Below are 21,500 nucleotides of genomic sequence, written 5' to 3'. Positions count from 1 at the left end.
TAAAAAATAAGTACAACACGTTAATTCTACATTTGAAAGTAAGTCAGACTAGTTTTTGTAGATGAGGCTAGATCCAAATAATTGACATCCATCACACTACGCTGGTCTGGTTTCCGAACCATTGGCGCAGAAAAGGATTGATATGTAGAAAGTTTATGTTTTGATCTTTTAATTACTTGATAATGTGTTACTATGATTTCTAATACGTCTGTTGATATCATTTTTTTAGAATGCACTTACTGTTCTATAAATTGCAATATCCCCAATATTACATGGGAATGGGACTTATAACACAAATGATGAAAAATGGGTGTACATTGTGTAGCTGTATTACGTGCCGTAATGTGCACTTCTGCCTACCCTTTCAGGGAAAAGGGGTGACGTTGCAAATTGCAATAATGAATAGTGTATGCCCTATTATTAACATATGTGTCCTATAATTATGAAATACATAGGAATATAAAATACATACAAATAGGCTGACTTACATATCGTTATAAATCGCAAATCCACTACCAAACATTGACCACAATTTCAAGCCTCGGTTTTTTTTTATCAATAAACCTAACAAACTTATAGTACCTTGACTCAAACTTTGATTTCACGCTCAACAACTCAGTACAACCGATTCAAAAAGCGATGCAATAATGTTATGGTTAACCGGGCAACCCTACAAACGATCAGAGAGATCGATCGACCACAAAAAGCCGAATCAGCTCAGTGCAATCAATTGAAACAATTTGAGCATTAAATGCGACAGCACGCCGCGGCCAATACGCTACTACGACAATACGCCAGTACGCCAGTACGCGCGTATCGGTACACCACAACCGCTGTGATTGATAACAGTACGCCGACGAAATGGAATATAAATTGTATTCACAGCCGTGTTATGGTATAACGATAGTGTTTATGCGTGTACAACTAGTTTTCGCGGCGAACAAGATTTTTTTATTATGTAGTTTTAACAATTAATAAATCTTGATTGAATATAAAAAAAATATACTTGTCGGAGATAGGAGATCTCTCACTTTCGATATGTCGGTGAAAGGAGAATCTCACTACTCATGTCAGGAATACTTGTGGGCGTTATGACGAAGGTAGCAGTAAAATAATAAAGTCTTCGATATGGAACTATTGTTTAATTCTGTACATTGCACTGTTACTTTACTTAAGCTACTGATGGGGCCGGCATTTCCTACCGACTACTCTGAGAAGAAATGCCGAAACAAACTCAGAGGTCTCAGTCACTCTCAAAGTGCAAACATGGTTACAAAGTACATGAAAGATAATTAACTGTTACAATATCAAACTAACAGGTTACAGACTAGGTATACGGTTGAAACACACGACGGTTCAATATTCGACCGCACTGGTCGGCTGCTGCACGAGAAGTGATCAACACGCCGCTCAGCCGATGAATCCTTGACTCCGTCGAGCGCCGAGGGTGGACGCCTGTGTTTCAATTCTACCCTCGATCCCGACACGGCCATCCTGCTTGCACACGTCCTCGTGTGACAGCTCATCTGTGACAGAAAATTACACGCAAAGTATAATATAGCTCGGTCATTCCTGACCACATTGAACACACAATTAAAAAAAGCATCATACTGTTAGGTTCACGCATCACAGCCGTTCTTATCAACAAAAATTACAAACTACTCAGTACAACTCTAGAAACTCCCGAGTAAGACATCTAGTGCGCCCCGGCTCTCTGGCCGACCAGCAATCACATTGCTGACTTCCATCACATGGCCCCTAGCATGCCCTTACTCGAGTCCACGAGCAAGTCACCTAGTGCCCCGGCTCTCAAGCCGACCAGCAATCACATTGCTGACATCCATCACATGGATCTCCCGTGCGTCACCACCTGGTAACCACGCAACTACCAACAATGGCCCCTGGCATGCCCTTACTCGAGTCCACGAGCAATGCACCCAGTGCCCCGGCTCCGGCCCTGGCCGGCGAACACAAAACGAACACATACAACCGCCGACCCCCGTCAGAGCCAAACTCGTATCGCGCACCGAACGGACTCTCGAGGCGACACTCGGAGATTCCGTTTGCGATCGGGTTGCGAATACGTGACCGCTACTGAGGTGATCGAACACAAACATACCGAACACAGACAGCCGCCGACCCCCGTCAGAGCCAAACTAGTACCGCGCACCGAACGGACTCTCGAGGCGACACTCGGAGATTCCGTTTGTGACCGGGTTGCGAATACGCGACCGCTACTGAGGTGATCGGACACAAACATACAACAAACGAATAGAGACAGCACAAACACATAATGGCTTCTAGAGTCCCCTTACCCGAGTTTCTACCGAGCTTCATTAACTTCATCAAAACCAATCACGGCTGGTGCGTGACCTTCTAAAACTTGAACCATCATCCTCATAAAAATGTTACTTAACTCGTTACTATGTATCGAAACAAATCAATATCAAAACCAGTGAAACTGATATTTCACAAACATAGTTACTCGCAAAATAATGATTCTACCAAGTAACTCAAAGCATTCAAGCTTTACAAGTGATCACGGCTACGCACAGTTCTCGTACCACACAGTTATTCTGTCTCACTACAGGTTCTACTACCTTCAACTACTCTAATCTACCCTCTAAGGTATTTGAACTACTTTATCTTAATTATGTCAGTTAAACTTTGATTCGTCGGCATATTTTTTTAAGTACCTACGTGTATGTGAGTGTGTGTACATGATGTAAGTGTGAGTATGTGCTTGTGAGTGAAGACCCAACAGCCATGTTCCTCACGGGTGCGGTTTCAATGCAAGTTTGTGCAGACCCATCACCACATGGTCCTCATGTGTGCGGTCCGAATGTGAGTGCGTGCATAGACCCATCGCCTCATGTTCCTCATGAGTGCGGTCTGGTGTGTACACTGACCATCGCCTCATGCTCCTCATGAGCGCGGTCCATTGTGCCAGACCCAGCGCCACATGTTACTCATGCGGTGCGGTCCACAATGTCGAGTGTTAAGGGCATGAGTGTGAATGATGAGTGTTGAGTACAAGTAGTAACGATGTGTATAGGAAATTCTACCTCTTACATTTCACAAAATTCTCGAGGAACCTGGTGATCAGATATCCTCCTCGTCCTTATTCGTCAGAACTGTACTGTAACTATTCAAAACTATTCAATTCAGATGCACAATCAAAATAAAATGCCGAACTACCGCTTAAACAACCAGTCGTGGGTAGACTGGTAGCTACAACTACAATACTCATAATGGTAAAAAGGTAACAAATGTCGGTAACACCTTTTAAAATAATTTTCAATGTACCTACACTATTCAAATTAGATGCAATATCAAAATGAAATGTCGCGTCTCGTTACTCCGCGGTTTTCTTTACTAGGCAAAACCAAACTTGACAGACTACATTTAGAATAACTACCTAACAGTCTATCAGCGTACTAAAATGTACCTTCGGAAACATATCCTACGTCTAAGTACCCTCAATCAAAATATAATTAAATGATTAGTAATCAACATCGATTGCTTCAAGGTTACCACATCATAGTCACTCGCAAGGACTCCCAAGTCACTTCAAGTCAGCTACGACTTGTGTTATGGACTCGAGCCTGTGTCGCTGTAATGATAAGCATTCACAGTGCAGTAAAATAAATCAGAATCTTTGTTCCCTAGACTTACTACCTACAATTAAAACTAAATATAACACACTAATCCCAAAAATTAGATCACGGCAAACCGATCATGAGTTTGCCCAGGACTTCAGAAGACAATTCGCATCTAACTTCAATCACGAATAGCAACTTAGTAACTGTTGACCCTGCTTTGTTAAAGGCTATCTTTCTCAATGTTCTCTACGACGGTACACCGTAAGCGCATATTTAAATCTACCTCACGTCGCGGAAATCGAATTTCCAACTAAACAAAATCAAAGATTATTTGAGATATCACGTATCCTAACAATACACAACCCGAAACAACATAATCAGATGTCATTCTAATGACTTTCCGTAATTTCGGATCTAAAACATCACGACTTAGTTTTCATTATGACTACCCGACAAAAGTAAAATAATACTTCTGATCGCAAAATCAACAATCCTAAACTGGAAACGCTGACTCATTTTCATCCTATAAAGTATTTGGTATCAGAATCATAATAAAAGGAACAAGGTCACCTGAATATTCCCGATGATGCAGTGTCCAACTGCAGACATCAATACGCTTCTCACCATACGCCGCGCTGACGCTGCGTCACCTGGCCCGCTGTCGCTGCCGCCGCGTTCCCTGGTCCGCTGCCGCTGCCGCGTCCCATGGTCCGCTGCCGTCGCCGCGTTCCCTGGTCCGCTGCCGCTGCCGCGTCCCCTGGTCCGCTGCCGTCGCCGTGTCCCCTGGTCCGCTGCCGTCGCCGCGTCCCCTGGTCCGCTGCCGTCGCCGCGTCCCCTGGTCCGCTGCCGTAGCCGCGTCCCCTGGTCCGCTGCCGTCGCCGCGTCCCCTGGTCCGCTGCCGTCGCCGCGTCCCCTGGTCCGCTGCCGCTGTCGCCGTTGCTCGTGTACCAGATGACGATGTGCTGTGCTGGGGTTGGATTTGAATGCACTCCAAGCTGAGCCTTGCATCGCAGTCTTCTTTTTGGGGTCGAATGCAAGTAGTTCTCGATGAATCAGCTCCGATGATTTCAACATCTTCAATCGTCCGGGTCCATCCCACTTCTGATGTCGGAGATAGGAGATCTCTCACTTTCGATATGTCGGTGAAAGGAGAATCTCACTACTCATGTCAGGAATACTTGTGGGCGTTATGACGAAGGTAGCAGTAAAATAATAAAGTCTTCGATATGGAACTATTGTTTAATTCTGTACATTGCACTGTTACTTTACTTAAGCTACTGATGGGGCCGGCATTTCCTACCGACTACTCTGAGAAGAAATGCCGAAACAAACTCAGAGGTCTCAGTCACTCTCAAAGTGCAAACATGGTTACAAAGTACATGAAAGATAATTAACTGTTACAATATCAAACTAACAGGTTACAGACTAGGTATACGGTTGAAACACACGACGGTTCAATATTCGACCGCACTGGTCGGCTGCTGCACGAGAAGTGATCAACACGCCGCTCAGCCGATGAATCCTTGACTCCGTCGAGCGCCGAGGGTGGACGCCTGTGTTTCAATTCTACCCTCGATCCCGACATACATATACGTTGGTTATGGTCGTGGTGGCCCGGAGGTTTAAGACGTCCGTTTCTCATGTATGAGTTCGAAACCTACCAACGGCAATTAGTAATAAAGTGACTTTTTTCGAATTATTTGTACCCTCTAAGATTATTTAAACACCACCACGGTAAAGGATAACATCGTGACGGAAACTAGCATTATAATTTCTAATTATAAGTTTGAAATCACCAACCCGCATTGAGCAAGCGTGGTCATTACTCAAATCTTCCCCGTGTGAGAAGAGGGATTTTGTCAGCAGTGGTCACTTATATGCTGTTGAAGTGTGATGTGTATAGGTATAGCAATAAGTGAGGTTTGAATGGATGACATAGCTAGGTAAACACCAACAATAAAACGAAGCTATCAATTCATTCACTTTCCCACGTTATTTCACGACTCTTCAATTCATCTTCGATTTTGATTCAGAAACAATAAAATGTCCAATTGTTTCCATAGCCTGGACAGATTGAATACGCTTTTATAGCGCTATGAAGGAGTTTACGATGTAACCGTCAAGTTCCCGTTTCTGTGTCGTCGCGTTCGCGTGTCGTGAGCGTCCCGTTAGCTGTAAACAGATATTGTGGGAATGGTTTTCTGATTTTGTTGCGTTTTAGTGTAACGAGATCTTAATGAGTGGCTTTGTGTTGCTAATTGTGCTGTTACGGTGTACGGTCGAGGGAGGTAGTTATGTTGGGAGCTGTTTAAAATGCATGCTGTGTATTAAAAATGTCTAGCTACTAGTTCAGAGGGTTTTTCTTTTCAGTTTGCTTTACGTTGAACGAAACAAACTCGTACTAAGGGTAAAAAAAGAAATGCCTCGCTGTTTTGAGAATCAATTGTTTTAGTAGGAAAACTATTTAGTTGACCATATGATTAAATCATCGAATCAAATATGTATAATCTGATCGGCTTTTGATCTATTTTGATACGGGTCAGTACTATAAATATGATTAAAGTAGGTAATTTAGAAGAAATAAGGTCATCCTTCTCACTACGAGTATACAACAATGAATTTGAAAGAGTGCCAAAATCTATAAAATTGAAACATACCGTTGTAAAATTGAACATAATTACGATACTAGTACATAAACGCTACTATGTAGTACATTATTACGCCAGACTTATTATCTTATCCTACATACAACGTGGATAAGTAGGTAAAGGTCAATATTCGAATTTTACTACAAATCTCCACTTACCACAATTTCCGAATATTTTTTTTATAAACGTTGCTTCATACTAGGGTTTTTACCTATGTCATGGGTGCATTTACAAACATACAAGTTGACATGCGCATGATACCTAGACCCGAAACAACAATTTGTGGAATCGAACCCCCTACACGTTGCACGGCAACCAGATGCCCAACCACCGCGTCAATTGTGTAGTCAAAATATTTATTGTGCATAGCTACCAAAAATCGGATAATAGATAATAATATGTATAAGTTGTACATCGTAAAATTATTAAAATCAAACAATTCGATTATCTATTTTCAGAGCTCTACACTTCCTGTACATAATACGTGGACAAATTCCATGTACCCTGTAAGTTTCAGTTGCATTCTGTGCAGCATGCACAAGTAAGGCACATGCACAGGCGAGCCGTGCACCTAAATCTATTTACAGCTTTCCCGCGCGCCTGTACTTTACGACCTCGTAAAGTCACACGATCACCTGCGTGTGCGCATACAGTAGAGCAGAGAAGTGACTTCGTGCTCTGATTTTGAGGAAATGAAATGGAGTAATTTGAATTTGTGATGGCTTACTGGAATTGTTGATTTCCAGTAAGCTCAAAGGCAACACAATTCACATTTAAATTATATTTTCTTTGAGTGTCTATATCGCCTCTTCAGTTCTCAAGAGGTGATGGAACATTGAAGATTTAGAATGTTAAACATGTCAACGTAAACATTACCAAAATATGTAACAAAAACCCATTTAATCGAAATCAAAATCAAACTCCTACTCCCCACCAACCTAAATAAAAGCTAAAATGAAAACAAAACCTCAGTAACATGAAGTGTCGATTATCGCGGTAATCAGTTGGTTGCATAATGAAATTATCGCCTCAGCACGCGACTGTACGTTAGCACCTGCCCACGCGCAGCGCGCCGACAAATAAACACTAGCTCTACTCCTGCGCTGGAGTCGCTGTGATAGCGATTAGCGGGGAAATTGGTGTATAAGAGAAAAGCTATCTTTCAATATTTTGTATAATAATTTTATTTAATAAATTAATTTAAAGCTTTCATTGTGTTGACTAATATTTAGTATTTTTAGCGTTTAATGTTTAACATGCAACGTCACGCCTTTTATCCCCGGAGGGGTAGTTAGAGGTGCACATTACGGCATGTAATCGCTATACAATGTACACCTACTTGTTTATAAATTTTAAATACATACTCAGTTAAACGTGAAAAAAGAAAGGCGAGTCTGTAACTACTTTTATCTGGTCTTGTAGCCTAAGTCAGCTTTTAATTTTTTAGCTAATCTTAACCCCTTTAAACCCTTATCCAAGATCATATTTAAAGTCTTAGAAGACGAAATAGTCTTTCACGACTCTCATTAACCTAGCAAAACATGCTCAATTTCTAACCTACTACACTTTATAAAACACCCGCTATAACTAGCACCCCACACTAGTGTTGTACCATGTCGGACGGCACGCTCCGAATAGTAACGGTGTCCGACTTACACGGCCCTATCGCGTTACACACGGACAATCGCCTACATCAACACCTCTGTGAAACGATACATCTACACAGCATCGGATACATCTCTAGCGCTTCCTAGAACTATAAACAAAATGTTGGGACTTGTTTTACACGTAGATAGAGATAGGATACCTATCGAGTGTAGACGAATACTACAACTTATCCGGTGGTTACATTGAAAAGGTGCATCTATGCGTACAACTTTGGGCATTCGAATAATAAACAAAATTGTAATAATATCTGAAAGAAAAATACTTTATTTGCACCGTTGTAAGATAATACAGGTAAACAAGAAAATAATAAAAAAATCTCTCTCGCTCTCTCTCGCTCTTAACAATAAACTTTAACCTGTTAGTAGGCTAGATCGTGATTATGTTGAATAATTCACTGACAAATTACTCCTTAATAGAATGATAGACAAGACCCGCAAAATTATGTAAATATAGTTTGATAGTTGCATAATTAGGCAATCAATTTACGACGTCAAGACTGTTGTAGAAAATAACCATTATGGAAGTTTGAAAATTAAATTTTCCTTTACCGGAAACTTTACAATTAAGTACTGACAAATTAACTTAACTATAACCAGTATTGGTAACTCAAATTACGTTCACGTACTAATAATAGCTTATTAAAGTAAAATTGTATTGTATAGCGGTGCAAGCAGCTCATTAATCCAAGATCGCCATCTTGGATTACGGGAACAATCGATTTCAAAATGCAGTTTCTCACCTTCGGAAACCATGTAGGTTTTGATTGAAAATACGTATTTGCAAATTGCAATTGCAGTTTTATTAAGAAAGGTGTTAATTGGTGCATAAGACGTTGACTGCATTGTGCGTGAAATTGGTTTTAGTCTTGGATTTGTTTCATTGGTGGCCAGACCAGGTATAATATTGTAATTTTATTAAGCTGTTCATTTTTGTTCAATGTTAAAGCCTGCATCTATTTAGATTTTATATATCTAACCATATATCGTCCATCTTTATGTGAATAATTAATTCAAACATTAACTTTTAAGAGAGAATGTTCTCCCAGACATTGATTCTCAGTTAGTTGAGCAAGAAAAAAGACGAACTGAACGAACTAACAGACATTTGTACGTTATTTCCAATTCAAATATTAATATAGTTCCAATATTTCATTTTGAAATATCCGCAGACTAAGGCCGGGAGCACACTGTAGTAAAATACACACAATTTAACTGTCTCTGCCTGTACCCGTTGCTGTGTACACACGCCCTAACGAAGCGGCGTGACTCGATTTCCTAACAGTGAGCACCTTAATCCTGTTACCATTTGATTTCCCAAAGAAAAGAGGATTTTTGAAGATTTCCACGTTAAACATACAATTATTTTTAAATTATTTCTGTTTGATTTCCATTTGGTGGAGTAATTTTATGGAGTTTGCAAGGTTTTATGAATATTTTGTTAGCCAAATTTTTATTGGTGCTAAAAATAACCAAAAAATAAATTATACTGGTAGTTTTTATAAGCAAAGTAAATGCTATGATTGCAACATAGCTTCATTGATTTGACTACCTTTTACCTAAATTAACTTGCCTGTAACAAACCCATATTTGACAGTACTCAGTACCATAATAAAATATTTGTAGACAATAAACATCATCAAAGATAACCGTAAGCGATCAGTTTTTCCAAGAAACAAACCAACTATTGTTTACTCAGGCAAACCTAATCCCAATATATAGCGCACTCAATACAAATAATATATAGCGTACTCAATACAAATAATATTGTCATCATATCGCACAAGTTGGCTATTGACTCGCCTCCGCCATATTTATTCCAAGTCCCCAGTGGTTTTAATATCAACTGGTCAGGAAGGGTACTTGAGAAATACGGAGGGAGCCGCAGGGAAGTTAGTTCTAGGGGTCAAAAGAATTAGAAGGTTTTATTTATTTGAAGATTTTGGTAAGATCTTGTTGAAAATTTACTTTATTATTTTTTGCACGTAAAAACTGCACATTGGTGGTACAATAGGGTAGCGGTCATTTTTTTATTTTAATGTCCGTCTTGTAGATTATTTTAAAATATTCGACACGTATTTTTATCTTCTTACGGAAACAAATACTTTCCAAGATATATCGATTTGAAATATCGCGTGACGTCACTTCTAGGTACATTTTGTACGTAGAAATAACGTATTTACTGCCACTCCTAAACTTTAATGCTTTTTCTTAAGTATTGTTATCTTGTATGACAAAATAAAAACATATGTGTCTAATATTTTTTCATTACCTAACTGTCGGACTAAATAGATTTTTAATTTTCATACCCCGTCATCATCCCTATTAGGTAATATCATTTAACTACTATGGTTTACATTTTGAAATTCTCGTTCTCATTATTCTGAAGTCGTGTCTCGCTCCCTGTTAAAATGGGGCTAATAACACAACTGGTGAAAGGTAAGTTTATTGCCGTTACGTGAAAATATTCACATAAACAAACCATTAACACACATACACCGTAGTATTAAAGGAATAATATTTAATTCTTTGTTTTATTGGCTTCTATTACACCCCCGTTTTAATTAAGGCTAAAGGAAAAAGCGTAGTGTTTTGAAAAAGCCGTGAAAACGTTCGGTTGTTTTTAAAAAAAGTAAATAAATAACACGATTCCAAGGAATTGGGAATGCGGATATGAATGTAATGATATTTGCTCTGTCTGTGTGCGGTGCAAGTTATAAGATATCTTCTGATTTCTGTGTGTACAGGTAATTTTCATTCTTATTATTTGCAAAATACAAAAGTAACTACATACGTAAGTAAAAAGTTCTACCTACATAGTAAATACCACTTTAAAATCAAATAAACAAGAAAAAAACAGGAAAGCTTTAAACTGAGAAAAAATGCGTACAATTAAAAGCTCTAAGGTGGCGCGAAAATGCACTTAGCTTCAGCATAAAATATTTTTTACAAGTCTGTAGTGCAGAGCATGTACATTTTTCATAACTACTCTCGACTTTTGAGATGTCAGAATTATTTATGACACATTTCAAAGTCGCAAAGCCTTTCAAGCACAACATCCGCTGATCGCTACCGCTTATAACTTAAGTAGCATTACGTAGTTGATTTCTGTTTTGGAGTCCCCTTTGATGTGAGGAGGTTGCATATTAAATTCTCTTAGTCGACGAACCCCGATCAAAGGCCTTAATTATTTTAATGCGAATTGCACACAATTTCGACAAATTTTCGTATATTTCCGTCGCCATATTTTTCATAATAATTGTATGTATTTTATTTTATTTATACGAACGCGTGATGACGAATTTAATGAGTGCTAATTTCTGGAAGGTGTGACGTGTTGGTTGTGGACTAATTGAATCATTTGTTTATTGGTGCGTGAGATGGGAGTGGGTTTGAGTCAGCTCTGACGTCATTTGTGTCACGTGGGAAGAATATTTGTTTAGAAAATATCCCGAATTAGGGTTGTATTTGAATGATTATGTGTTAAGATGTAGGTGATAATTATTTGGGACCTATCTAAGAAACATTGTATCCTTGTCTAGTTAATCCTAGTTCTACATAGAAAAACTAGACATGTAGACAAAAACCTAATTAAATTCAGAGAACTACATCTGCTCTAAGGCAAACTTGTAATCGAACCTCGTACCAAACAAGTAAACAGCCTCTATGCACCTATTAACATTTCTCTTAAGTGTTCAAACTAAACTAATTATTTACAAAAAAGGTTTCTCCATTACATATCCTGTCTTCTTCTCAGTATCGAGAATCGATTGCACTCGATCACCTTATCGAGTGGACAATTACCGATTCTCGATAAACCCAACCGATTATATCGATATTTTAGTGCTTGTTTGTGGGTAAATAAATATTAAGCTTTAGTGTTGAGTGGGTGACTTTGATTATAATCGTTAATTCTTACACTTTCCCATATAATAAGGTGTCGTTACAAATTCCGGTGGTAGCCGCGGTGTGAAGATTACGATCAGAAGATTAACTTTGAACGTGTCCTCTGGTTTTCTTACGGGCCTGGTGAGATTTCACGTGTTGAGTTAAATTAAGCCGCAGGCTTCACTCCTGGTTAATCACATGTATTAAGACAGTTATACAGTAAAGTAGAATTCAGTAAGTTTTCAGTCTAGAATTATTGAATAGGTTAACAAAAGTAGAATAGATTAAAAACATATTTATTTATTCCTATAGTTAATATGTTACGTTGTGTCAAGTGTAAAAAAAAATGTAAACCTTCGTAAATTTTTCTTATAGTGGCTGTAGACCAGTTATCGAAGTTCCAAATTATGGAGCTGTTAAATTAAGTAGGTACCTGCATTAAATAAGCTTTACACCGGCCGCCGCTCAGTACCGTCAGTCTCTCAAGCTATCTATTTGTTTCCTAGCGATGTAGAACAAAATAAACTGGTTAATATGTTATAAAAATGCTATTGGATATCAGAATGACACACACATTATGACATAATGACACATGTATATTTCCGCAAGTTAATCGAACCCGCGACACAATACACTGCAGTCCACTGCGCCTACTATACAATCAACTCTTTATTGAAATAACATTTTAAAGCTCTCTCAATAAGCCATTTATTGAATATTGAATTTTGTTCCATAAAATAAAATGAAAGTATGTATTCCTGGAACCTTTTTCAGTAATACAGTAAAAGTACCTTTTTGTGTAAAACGAACAATTTTTTTCAGTAAAAATAAATACCAGCCGAAATTTCCCACGAATAATGTTGAGTTTATAAAATATTTCTGCTTTCTCTATTATGTATTATTTTATTTGAAAAGGTTCAACCAAATTTTCTGAATTATATCAATTTCATTGATCACAAAAGGATACAAAAATGTTTTATTTTTCTATCAACACTGGGTTAAGGATATCATTCCCAGCTCTTACTTAAAAAAATAACATACATATTTGAATAAACTATGGTAATTTATTGTAATAACAAAATTACATTTTTCTACTTAGAGAAAGACCAAGGCTTTTAAAAACCAATCTCAATGTTAATGTAATTGTCATCCAATATAAACTCAAAAATTATTTAATGTCAGAACTATACAACCCCAATCGTAGATGTTAGAATAGAACAGACTATGGAATATACATCCAAACTCAATACCATTTAGTTCATTCAATATCCACGCAAGACTTGCAACTCAAGAGTATGAAATTACACAATATCAATGTCGATCGATCGGAATTGGATTCAAGAGTAGGTACCTAAGCCACCTGATTATGTACCGATATTCGACAAAATCGTCTTCCATGAAAGAGTAGTATTTAATATGAAGACCAATTCCTATATCTACTTAGTTCTTAAGCATATAACATTAAGAACGTGCCATAAAATAAAATGAAACGAGCCCTTTTACCAAACGACTGTACCTACATTGTGGAAATCGTGATCATGAATTAACATTTTACGAGATAAACGCTTCATAAACAGTTTAACATTTTAAAAATTAAGCTCAACTGAACCTCCATGCACTTAATAACAATTTTACTATTGAAAAGCCATCTTATTACGACGTACTAAAGCTGATATTGCATCGTTTAACATGATTTACGAGTCAAGACTTCCTGCTTTGGTAATTTTGACTTTAAGTCATGTAGATAGGGTTGAAATTCTATTGTGTAGTGTGTTATGAAATATTTTCCTACTTATATAGTTCATGTAGTGTTATTTGCATGATAATTGACTTAATGGCCATAGTGATTGGATTTTAAATCCCGTGCACCTCTGATAATGTTCACGTACCATAATAGGGTGCCTAGGTACTGGGTAATTGATAGTGTACCTTATTAAATTGATTTCAGAGCTTCGATTATTAACCTCTAGCTCGTTATAAAAGATCATTTATTTCGCAATATAACATAAGTACATAGCATGACTACATATACCTAAATAATGTAAATGCAGTACACGGTTTATGAAAAAGTACACAACTTACATATTTTTACCTATTTACGAAATGAATCCCTCATGAAAAAGGTAAGCTTACTCGTATTATTAGGTATCTTTAACCAGGTTACGGTTCCAGAAAATTGCAAAAGTCCAACAATTCAATAATAATTTTCGTAACCCGGAAATTGAATCACACCTTATATTTCTAAGACTAACCAACAAAGCTACCAACATTCACACAACAAAGCACATCAAAGACCAAACACTTTCAAAAGCCTTACTAAAAACTGAGAAGCATATTTTGAAAAACCTGTCACTCCTGTCACTCCTGTCACAAAAATATGGCGCCACCTCAACGCGTGACGAATGCAATAACAACAGTGTAATTGTCGACCAGTTTGTAAGGATAAACTTGGACGCTCATGTAATATTTATCTGGCTGATAATCGGGAAACTGGATGAGGATAGCAAGGTATTCCTTGAAGTAAAGAGTTGGGAATGTGATGGGTGGAGCGACTTTGGAAGCAAATACTGATGAAAAGGCTGTTTAGTAATGGTACTGGTGACCAAAGGCCTTATCTCGCATGGAGAAGGTTTGACTGTTAATCCTAAGCCTATGTTCAGCAGTAGACCGTCTTGTGGCTGATATATGATTATGATAATGTGATCAGCACCACTCATGGACATTCACAATTCTGGAAATGTCACAAGTGGCTTGCCCGTTATTTTTTGAAATTTTAGAGGTCGTACCGGTCGAAAATTTTTAACAAGAAAAAAAGAAAGACGAGATGCGCCCTTTGTTAGTTGAATCATAAAATTTTAGTCAAAATTGACTTCCAAAAAAGTTTTCAACGTTGGGAAACTCGAATCTCCCACTACACTACATCTCCTTCCCATTTTGTCACAAAGTTGTTCAATACCTCCATGTTTTATTCATCCTCGGATATTCCGAAGACAGCCGATGTGTCCACGAACATGTTCCACTCCTACTCATACATTTTACACTGGGCAGGTTCAACAAATTACAAAACAATGAGCATTTGATTTTTCCCATCAGAAACTGGAATTGTTAACATTCCAATCCTAATTGCTAATTAAACATCGTTAACCTGCATCTCATAATGCCCTATAAAAAGTTTTTGATTTGGGAGACAATTTAACACAAACCAAGGAAAAACCTTTCGTCACAAAGGAAAATTCGCCTTAACATATGCAACAGCAATTCAGTAAACAATTTATTTGTTACGTATCTTTAGTTATTCGAATCTGTGGACCATTATGGCAACAGTTTCCTACTACAAAATAACAATATGTCCGCCTGTCGGGCTGGCCGCGATCCTTTTTCTTCTCGTCGAAGGCGACGCAACGCACAATGCGTTCCCACAACGCTGCCATTTGCAATTTAAATTCTCGCAAATAAAACCGTTTCGAACATTTAATACAAAGCTTGTTACCGTTGTTCCTGCTTTCAACTGTTCACATTGTCCACTGGATGATGGATGTTGATGGCCTAGCTCTAGTTTACAAATATGTAGACACTAAGTAACGAATACATAGGTATGTAGGTAATTAGTTTACACTCCGTCTAGAACTCTCCACTTCTTCTGTTATTTCGTAAGTCAGAATATCAACGTCAAATATTGTAAATACTAACAAACAGAGTCATTTGGACAGTCAAAACACAGCCATTAACGTCTACCAATAAGTTAGTAAAGTTGTGTACTCGTACCAAGTGTTTCCATCACTAAGAGGAATCGACTATGATACTCTGTTTGTGAGAATATTATCAAATGAATATCAAACTGCGACATTTCAAAGGAGATTCAACCAAAACTACCATAAATGCAATTATATTACACAACTTCAAGCTTCCATAAAAGCATAAATCTCGGTAGACTTTGATCACGACCACGAACAAAACCAGCGCGAGATGAAAGCATCACAATTACCCAAATATCAATAATCCAATGAGTAGTCAATAAATCTAGCTAATCTGAGCGGGTGACTAAACGCTGGGCCAGCCAACTGGGTGCCCCCTCGATTACCTCCGTCCATATATCTTAGGTTGGATGCTCGCCAGACCAGCTCCGATACCATTGCATCGTTACATGCACTATTTGTGTAAATTAGTCTGTGATTTACAACCTGATTATTTTTCTTTGTTGTCCTAGTGTGGATAGACTAACTGTCTAGCTATGGCCGTCCGTTTTTTCCTTTTCCCAAAGCGAAACGTTCAGACGAGTTAGGATTTTAATTGAGTTTGAGCCTGTCCGTCTGTGTGCCGGTTTTGTTAGTTTTTCTACAAAGGTTTCGAATAGTCCGCTTTAACTGAAATCCTCTTGTTATTTCACTGTAAAACGTGTTTTTGGATTAAGTAGCGTTTGTAAATGTAGCGTCGCTAAAAGCTTTTATTTTTTGTTAGGTAATCAAATTGTCGATTATCGAAAATTCTTCGAAATAGGTAAACAACACTTTGGCCTGGATGCAGCTGCATCCATTTATTGTCCTAATTCATTATTTTTATTTTGTTTCTTGAAAATTCCTGCTTCAACATCGAATGTCAAAGTATGTATGTGACAGGGTGGACAGAGCAACACGGTCCAATATTAAATTAATCACCTGGTCCTGGATTCGCGTGTAAACAGTGGTTGGAGGCGTGGCGGGGCTCGCGTCAGGACCTCATTTGTCAATCAGTGTCGTCATGAGTAATGGTCGGCTCCAAATTGGACAGTTATCTGTCGTAATCGATATCCGGGGACGATTTATTTTACGGAACCTCTGTTTGTAAAATATTCTGTCGTATATACTGTGAAGTTTATTGCCAAGTATTAAATAAAGTATCAAAGTAATCATTTTTGCGCGTATCTTGTTATAAACAGTGCTCGCACTCTCCCTCTCCTAATGATCTACTTGTACTTAAAACTGTAGCTATAGACAGGTAAGCACATATATGCAAGGTCCTCAAAATCCTGTACATCAGTACCTGCAGGTACTCAGCTCACAATAACCCTATTATTACAATGTTACTACGTAGTGTGGAAATGAAACAGAAGGTTCACCAAATACAATGGCTAAAAGTTTGATATAACGTTCATCCTTAATTTGAAATAAAGATACAGTCATCTTCATTGTACTTTAATTTTATTTCATTTTTTATTTGCTAAGTCATTGTGAAAAAAACTATCCAAAAACTACGCCCACACGTGATTTATTGAAATTCTTGAAGTCAGTAGAGAAGATTCATTGCAGTAAAGACTAGATTGCAATATTCAACTTACTTCTCGCACATTTAGATTGGAACTTCTGCGCACAAATTTTGCTGCGGACACACATATGACAGGGGTGTACCACCTCCGAGTTATCAAGCCCATATGTCTATGAGCCGGGATTAATCAAATTAATAAAGTCGTTATCTCGAGTGTCGCAATTTGCCACCCCTGTGCGACTTAATTCTGTTACTAAAGTTCAGTTTAGACACTTTTAGCGCTGATGGGAACGTATAAATTGTATTAATATGTGCTGAGCGAATCTGACGCTTAAATTAAGTGATCATTGAAGCGTTTTGCTTAATTGATCGTTATTACGTATTAGATGTTCGGTGGAGGAAACTTGAACTCTACTGTGAAGGTTTTAAAGTTGAGAGGAGGATGGTGGATAGTCGGCTATAAATTCAGAGGAATGGAAAAATGCGTTAAGATAAGTATTATAAAGCATTTAGTCCCAATTACTTACTCGATAAGGAAAGCAATGTTGAAATAAATTATAATTCTAAAGTCCTGATAATACGAAAGACAAGTCATGTTATAGAAAAAAAATATTTCAATGACTTTCAATACTCTTACACTAGAACTCAGAAACATATTAAACCAAATATTTTTCACAACGATTCACCAACAACGTAACTCATAAAAAAATATGAAACACAAGTCATACAGTAGTTGATCAAAGCCCAGTTTACCGTCCATTAGCCGTGGTCGTTAGTGTGTGACAAAAGAATGAGTAGCGCGGGCGGACCCGCGTGATTTATGTAGTCTACCCGTGACGTCACTACGCAGTACTTAGGTACATAGTGGCGGTGACATGTAGACTTAATGTTTTGGAAAGGGTTTGGTATTGTAATGGTTGGTAGTTGTAAAGGATATGTAGATATTAGTGGAAGCAAGCTGTTTGTGATTTGTTGAGTTGATTTATTAAGATTGTAGGGTGATTTTGTGATATAAGTTGGTGCAGGTCGTTCTTATTTGTAAGAGCTTAAGCTCTTTTTTTATTACTTTTTTGCTTTAAGAAAAAAGATATACGAGCTGAACCTACCTAGACACAGCTTCTACATAAAACATCGAAAATTATTTCCATGACAGAATTTATGTGCTTACAGTACCTATTAATACTAAGTCTAATCACAACAAGAAAAGATACAGAAATAACTTGAAACAAACAGTAGTATTCAGCAGATTAGTTCAGCAGAATTAACAGTAGTCCTATATCTTACATTCAAGATAGTAAGGAAACTAAACTGACCCAAGTGTCCACCGCCTTACACTCAAGTAAAAGTGCTATAAATTAACACGAGGAAATAGATTATTGTGCTGCCTACCCAAGTTGTGCCATTTATCACTGCTTTAACTAATAAATTATGCACAAACTAATTCAAATGGTCGCCAACAGACCTTTTACTTGAAACTATGTAAGAAACCCGCAGCCTATGCTAGAGACAAAATTAAACTAGAACTATCGTCACAAGCCTAAATGGTCCTAAACTCTTCTTGTTGTGAATCATTTGCTAATGTAACAAGCATCACGGGTCTTTAGAAGAAAAAGTGTAGAGAGTTAAAAAAGCAAGTCTTTAACATTCAAAGGCATCACGTCTCAACTACAGAATGACAGCATTAACAACATTACCGCTACAAGTAAAATAAATCGGAACAATATCGGCGATGGCACAGTTAGCACCTCGTCAGCATTTTTTTTACATTTCTCCTTTATTCTGCATCACGCGCGTCCGTATTGTCGCGAAAGTAGCGTCGGATACGGCCGCTCACGTCCGGCATCCGGTCACGTGCCCCCGTGTCCGGCCGACGACGGCCAATCAGTCGGCTCCCTAATTAATTTACTTTGAACGCTTCTTATTGGCCGGTACGTGCTCCAATCAAGACGCGAACCACTTCACGATTAGTTTCAACCGGTGCGCCGTTTTCTCCTCGCTTTAATTTCCGTTGATCGGAAAAACTGATCCGCTTGTTTTTTTTTTATTCCTTTGAAGTTGCTACCTTGTTAGAGCTGCACTTTTTACGATGGAGTTTCTTCAATTCCAGTAGCTGTGGTGACACTGGCGACAACTTGTTTAACAACTGTGTTGGTTGTATTACATATTCATTTGCGATACTTCTATTGTCTTCCTTTGAAACAAGAGAGAAATTAGTTTAACTAAACGATGATTGACATAAAGCTCGTTAACATTTTGTACGATGACAATAGTGTGCCTAAACAAGCAATATTGTGGCTTGTGCTAAGTATGTTAATGCCTATAATCCTTCGGATCGTTGCGGCGGATTCTTGGCACGCGGCGTATCCAGGTCGTTGCGATTATGCCCTAGACGCAGGTCTATGACGGCTACCACCAGTGGCGGCGCCTACATCCAGGATCTTTTGGGAACGTTCCTAGAACAATCGGAGCTGATGCCAGGATATGCAGATTTATATTATCTTTGGATCTATTTTAATTTAGGAGGTACGCGAACTGATTTCTTGGTATCGGCATTAAAATATGATTGTTTGAATATTTGTAGGATTTATTAATAAATTCGTTATGAAACATATTTCTAAGTATTAAAAGACAAGATACACAATAACAAGTACAACTAAAATTATCAAAACATAACGTAAAAGACATAACAGTCATTAATGCCATTACAAAAGTGATCGTAAGTCTGCGCGTGCGCCGCCCCTCCATATAAACCTGTCAGCGGTCGATCTGTGGTTTGCTATTACGTTTAACAGATGGCGCTGTTAGAAAAATACCCAGCTTCCCTTTGTAGTGGGCTGGGAACGATGATGTGTATGTCAACATATGACAAGATGCTGACACATATTATAAATCTCATTATTTGTCTGTGTGTGTTCTCTTGTGTGTATTTGTGTGTAGGGTTGCTAACCAACCAAAACACATTTATGGCTGTACTGCGTCAGCATTCATTATCATGAAAAACATATTATAGGTACTTTATCTACTCAATAACCTATATCGATTGACGACAAAAAAATAGATTATATTTGCTAAACTGCTTCATGGTCACATCAGTGTCAAAGCTCGCGTATTTCAAGCTAATCCTCGACAAATCCTTGAACACCCATCCGTAACTATCTAGCCACAAATAAGCTCGATAAATATTTCTAAACTCGAATGAATGTTTGTAGCCAATAATTAATCGCAACACATTTACCTCCTTGGATTCGCCGCGGTCGGTTAATGGTGTCATTCGTCACGGGGCTAATGCCTGGGCACTAGACCTGAGGTCCAGGGCATTACGGACACACAGACACACAGATGTAGATATTGTAGCACATTTGTCTAGAACTGGTAATACAGTGGCTAGATTGTGTGGGTGGAAAATGCAAGGGTTTTAATGAGATCATTTGTAGAATGTTTGTTTGAAGTAGAGAGACATTTGCTAGATGGAACTTGTTGATATTTTGCGAAATTGATTTTTTAGTAACAAGAATTGAACCTTAATACGTTTACTTTTATGTATTCCAGTAAGTTTTGATTGGCTTTAAAGTAAAATAATGGCCCTACATCTTTTACTTCCTAAATGATTCCATATTAGTCCAATGTCAAAAAAAAAGTCAAAAGTCAAATCATTTATTCCAATTAAACCATATACTTTTGAAACATCAACAAACAAAGAAATAAACAATAGTCTGTCAGTCTGTCCGTCAGTGAAGCTGTGCTCGTTTCAAAGTGTAGCTTCGAAACGAGCAAGAAACTCCATTAATTACTCCTTTAATATTGACTAACCAAGTTCCTTCTCATCCACAGAATGCAACTGCAACGGTCACGCACGTCGCTGCCGGTTCAACATGGAGCTGTACAAGCTGTCTGGCCGGGCCTCCGGGGGCGTCTGCCTCAAATGCAGGCACTACACGGCAGGCAGGCACTGCCACTACTGCCGCGAGGGATACTACAGGGATCCTACCAAACCTATCACCCATAAGAAGGCTTGCAAACGTAAGTACTTGTGTTAGTAGTCATTGTTTCCGATATGTATGGCTTCCCATGAGAATTATGCATATTTTTTCATGGACGTCAAATGTCCATGGTCATTTCTTTATAATGCTATTTAGTTTGATAGTTATAACCTTCGGTAAACCTAAAGGTTCGAAAAGAAAAATGAATATAATCCATGTTGATAAGTAATATAAAATAGTTAATCTTTGCTCAGATTTTAGTTAGTAAAGTAGTTTCTTGAGATAACAATTTAACAGATTATCCAGCTAAGCGACTTTTAGTTAAAGATTTTACCACAGCTAAGTAGTTATACATATACAAGGTAGATGTCTTTTCCTTCAGTCTGTAGACCGTGAAATTATATTTTTAACTAGCTCTTTCTCTTATGGTAGAAGAAATATAGTAAATTGTACATAACAAGTGCTAAAGGACAGTCG

General features: G+C 38.1%; 1 protein-coding gene across 2 annotated transcripts in view; it reads left to right on the top strand.

The window, feature by feature from the left end:
* The window catches only part of LOC118272444 (netrin-B-like), a 131,097-nt gene that overhangs the window by 98,552 nt on the left and 11,045 nt on the right, over window positions 1–21,500 (top strand). For both annotated transcript variants that reach the window (XM_035588963.2, XM_050693431.1), the window contains exon 2: window positions 20,875–21,063. In XM_035588963.2, the coding sequence (XP_035444856.2) occupies window positions 20,875–21,063 (189 nt within the window). The remainder of the gene's footprint in view (window positions 1–20,874; window positions 21,064–21,500) is intronic.

The sequence above is a fragment of the Spodoptera frugiperda genome, chromosome 4, assembly GCF_023101765.2.
Source record: "Spodoptera frugiperda isolate SF20-4 chromosome 4, AGI-APGP_CSIRO_Sfru_2.0, whole genome shotgun sequence".
Taxonomy (NCBI): domain Eukaryota; kingdom Metazoa; phylum Arthropoda; class Insecta; order Lepidoptera; family Noctuidae; genus Spodoptera; species Spodoptera frugiperda.
Note: the sequence above shows the minus strand (reverse complement) of the source record. Positions and strands in the feature narration are given on the sequence as shown.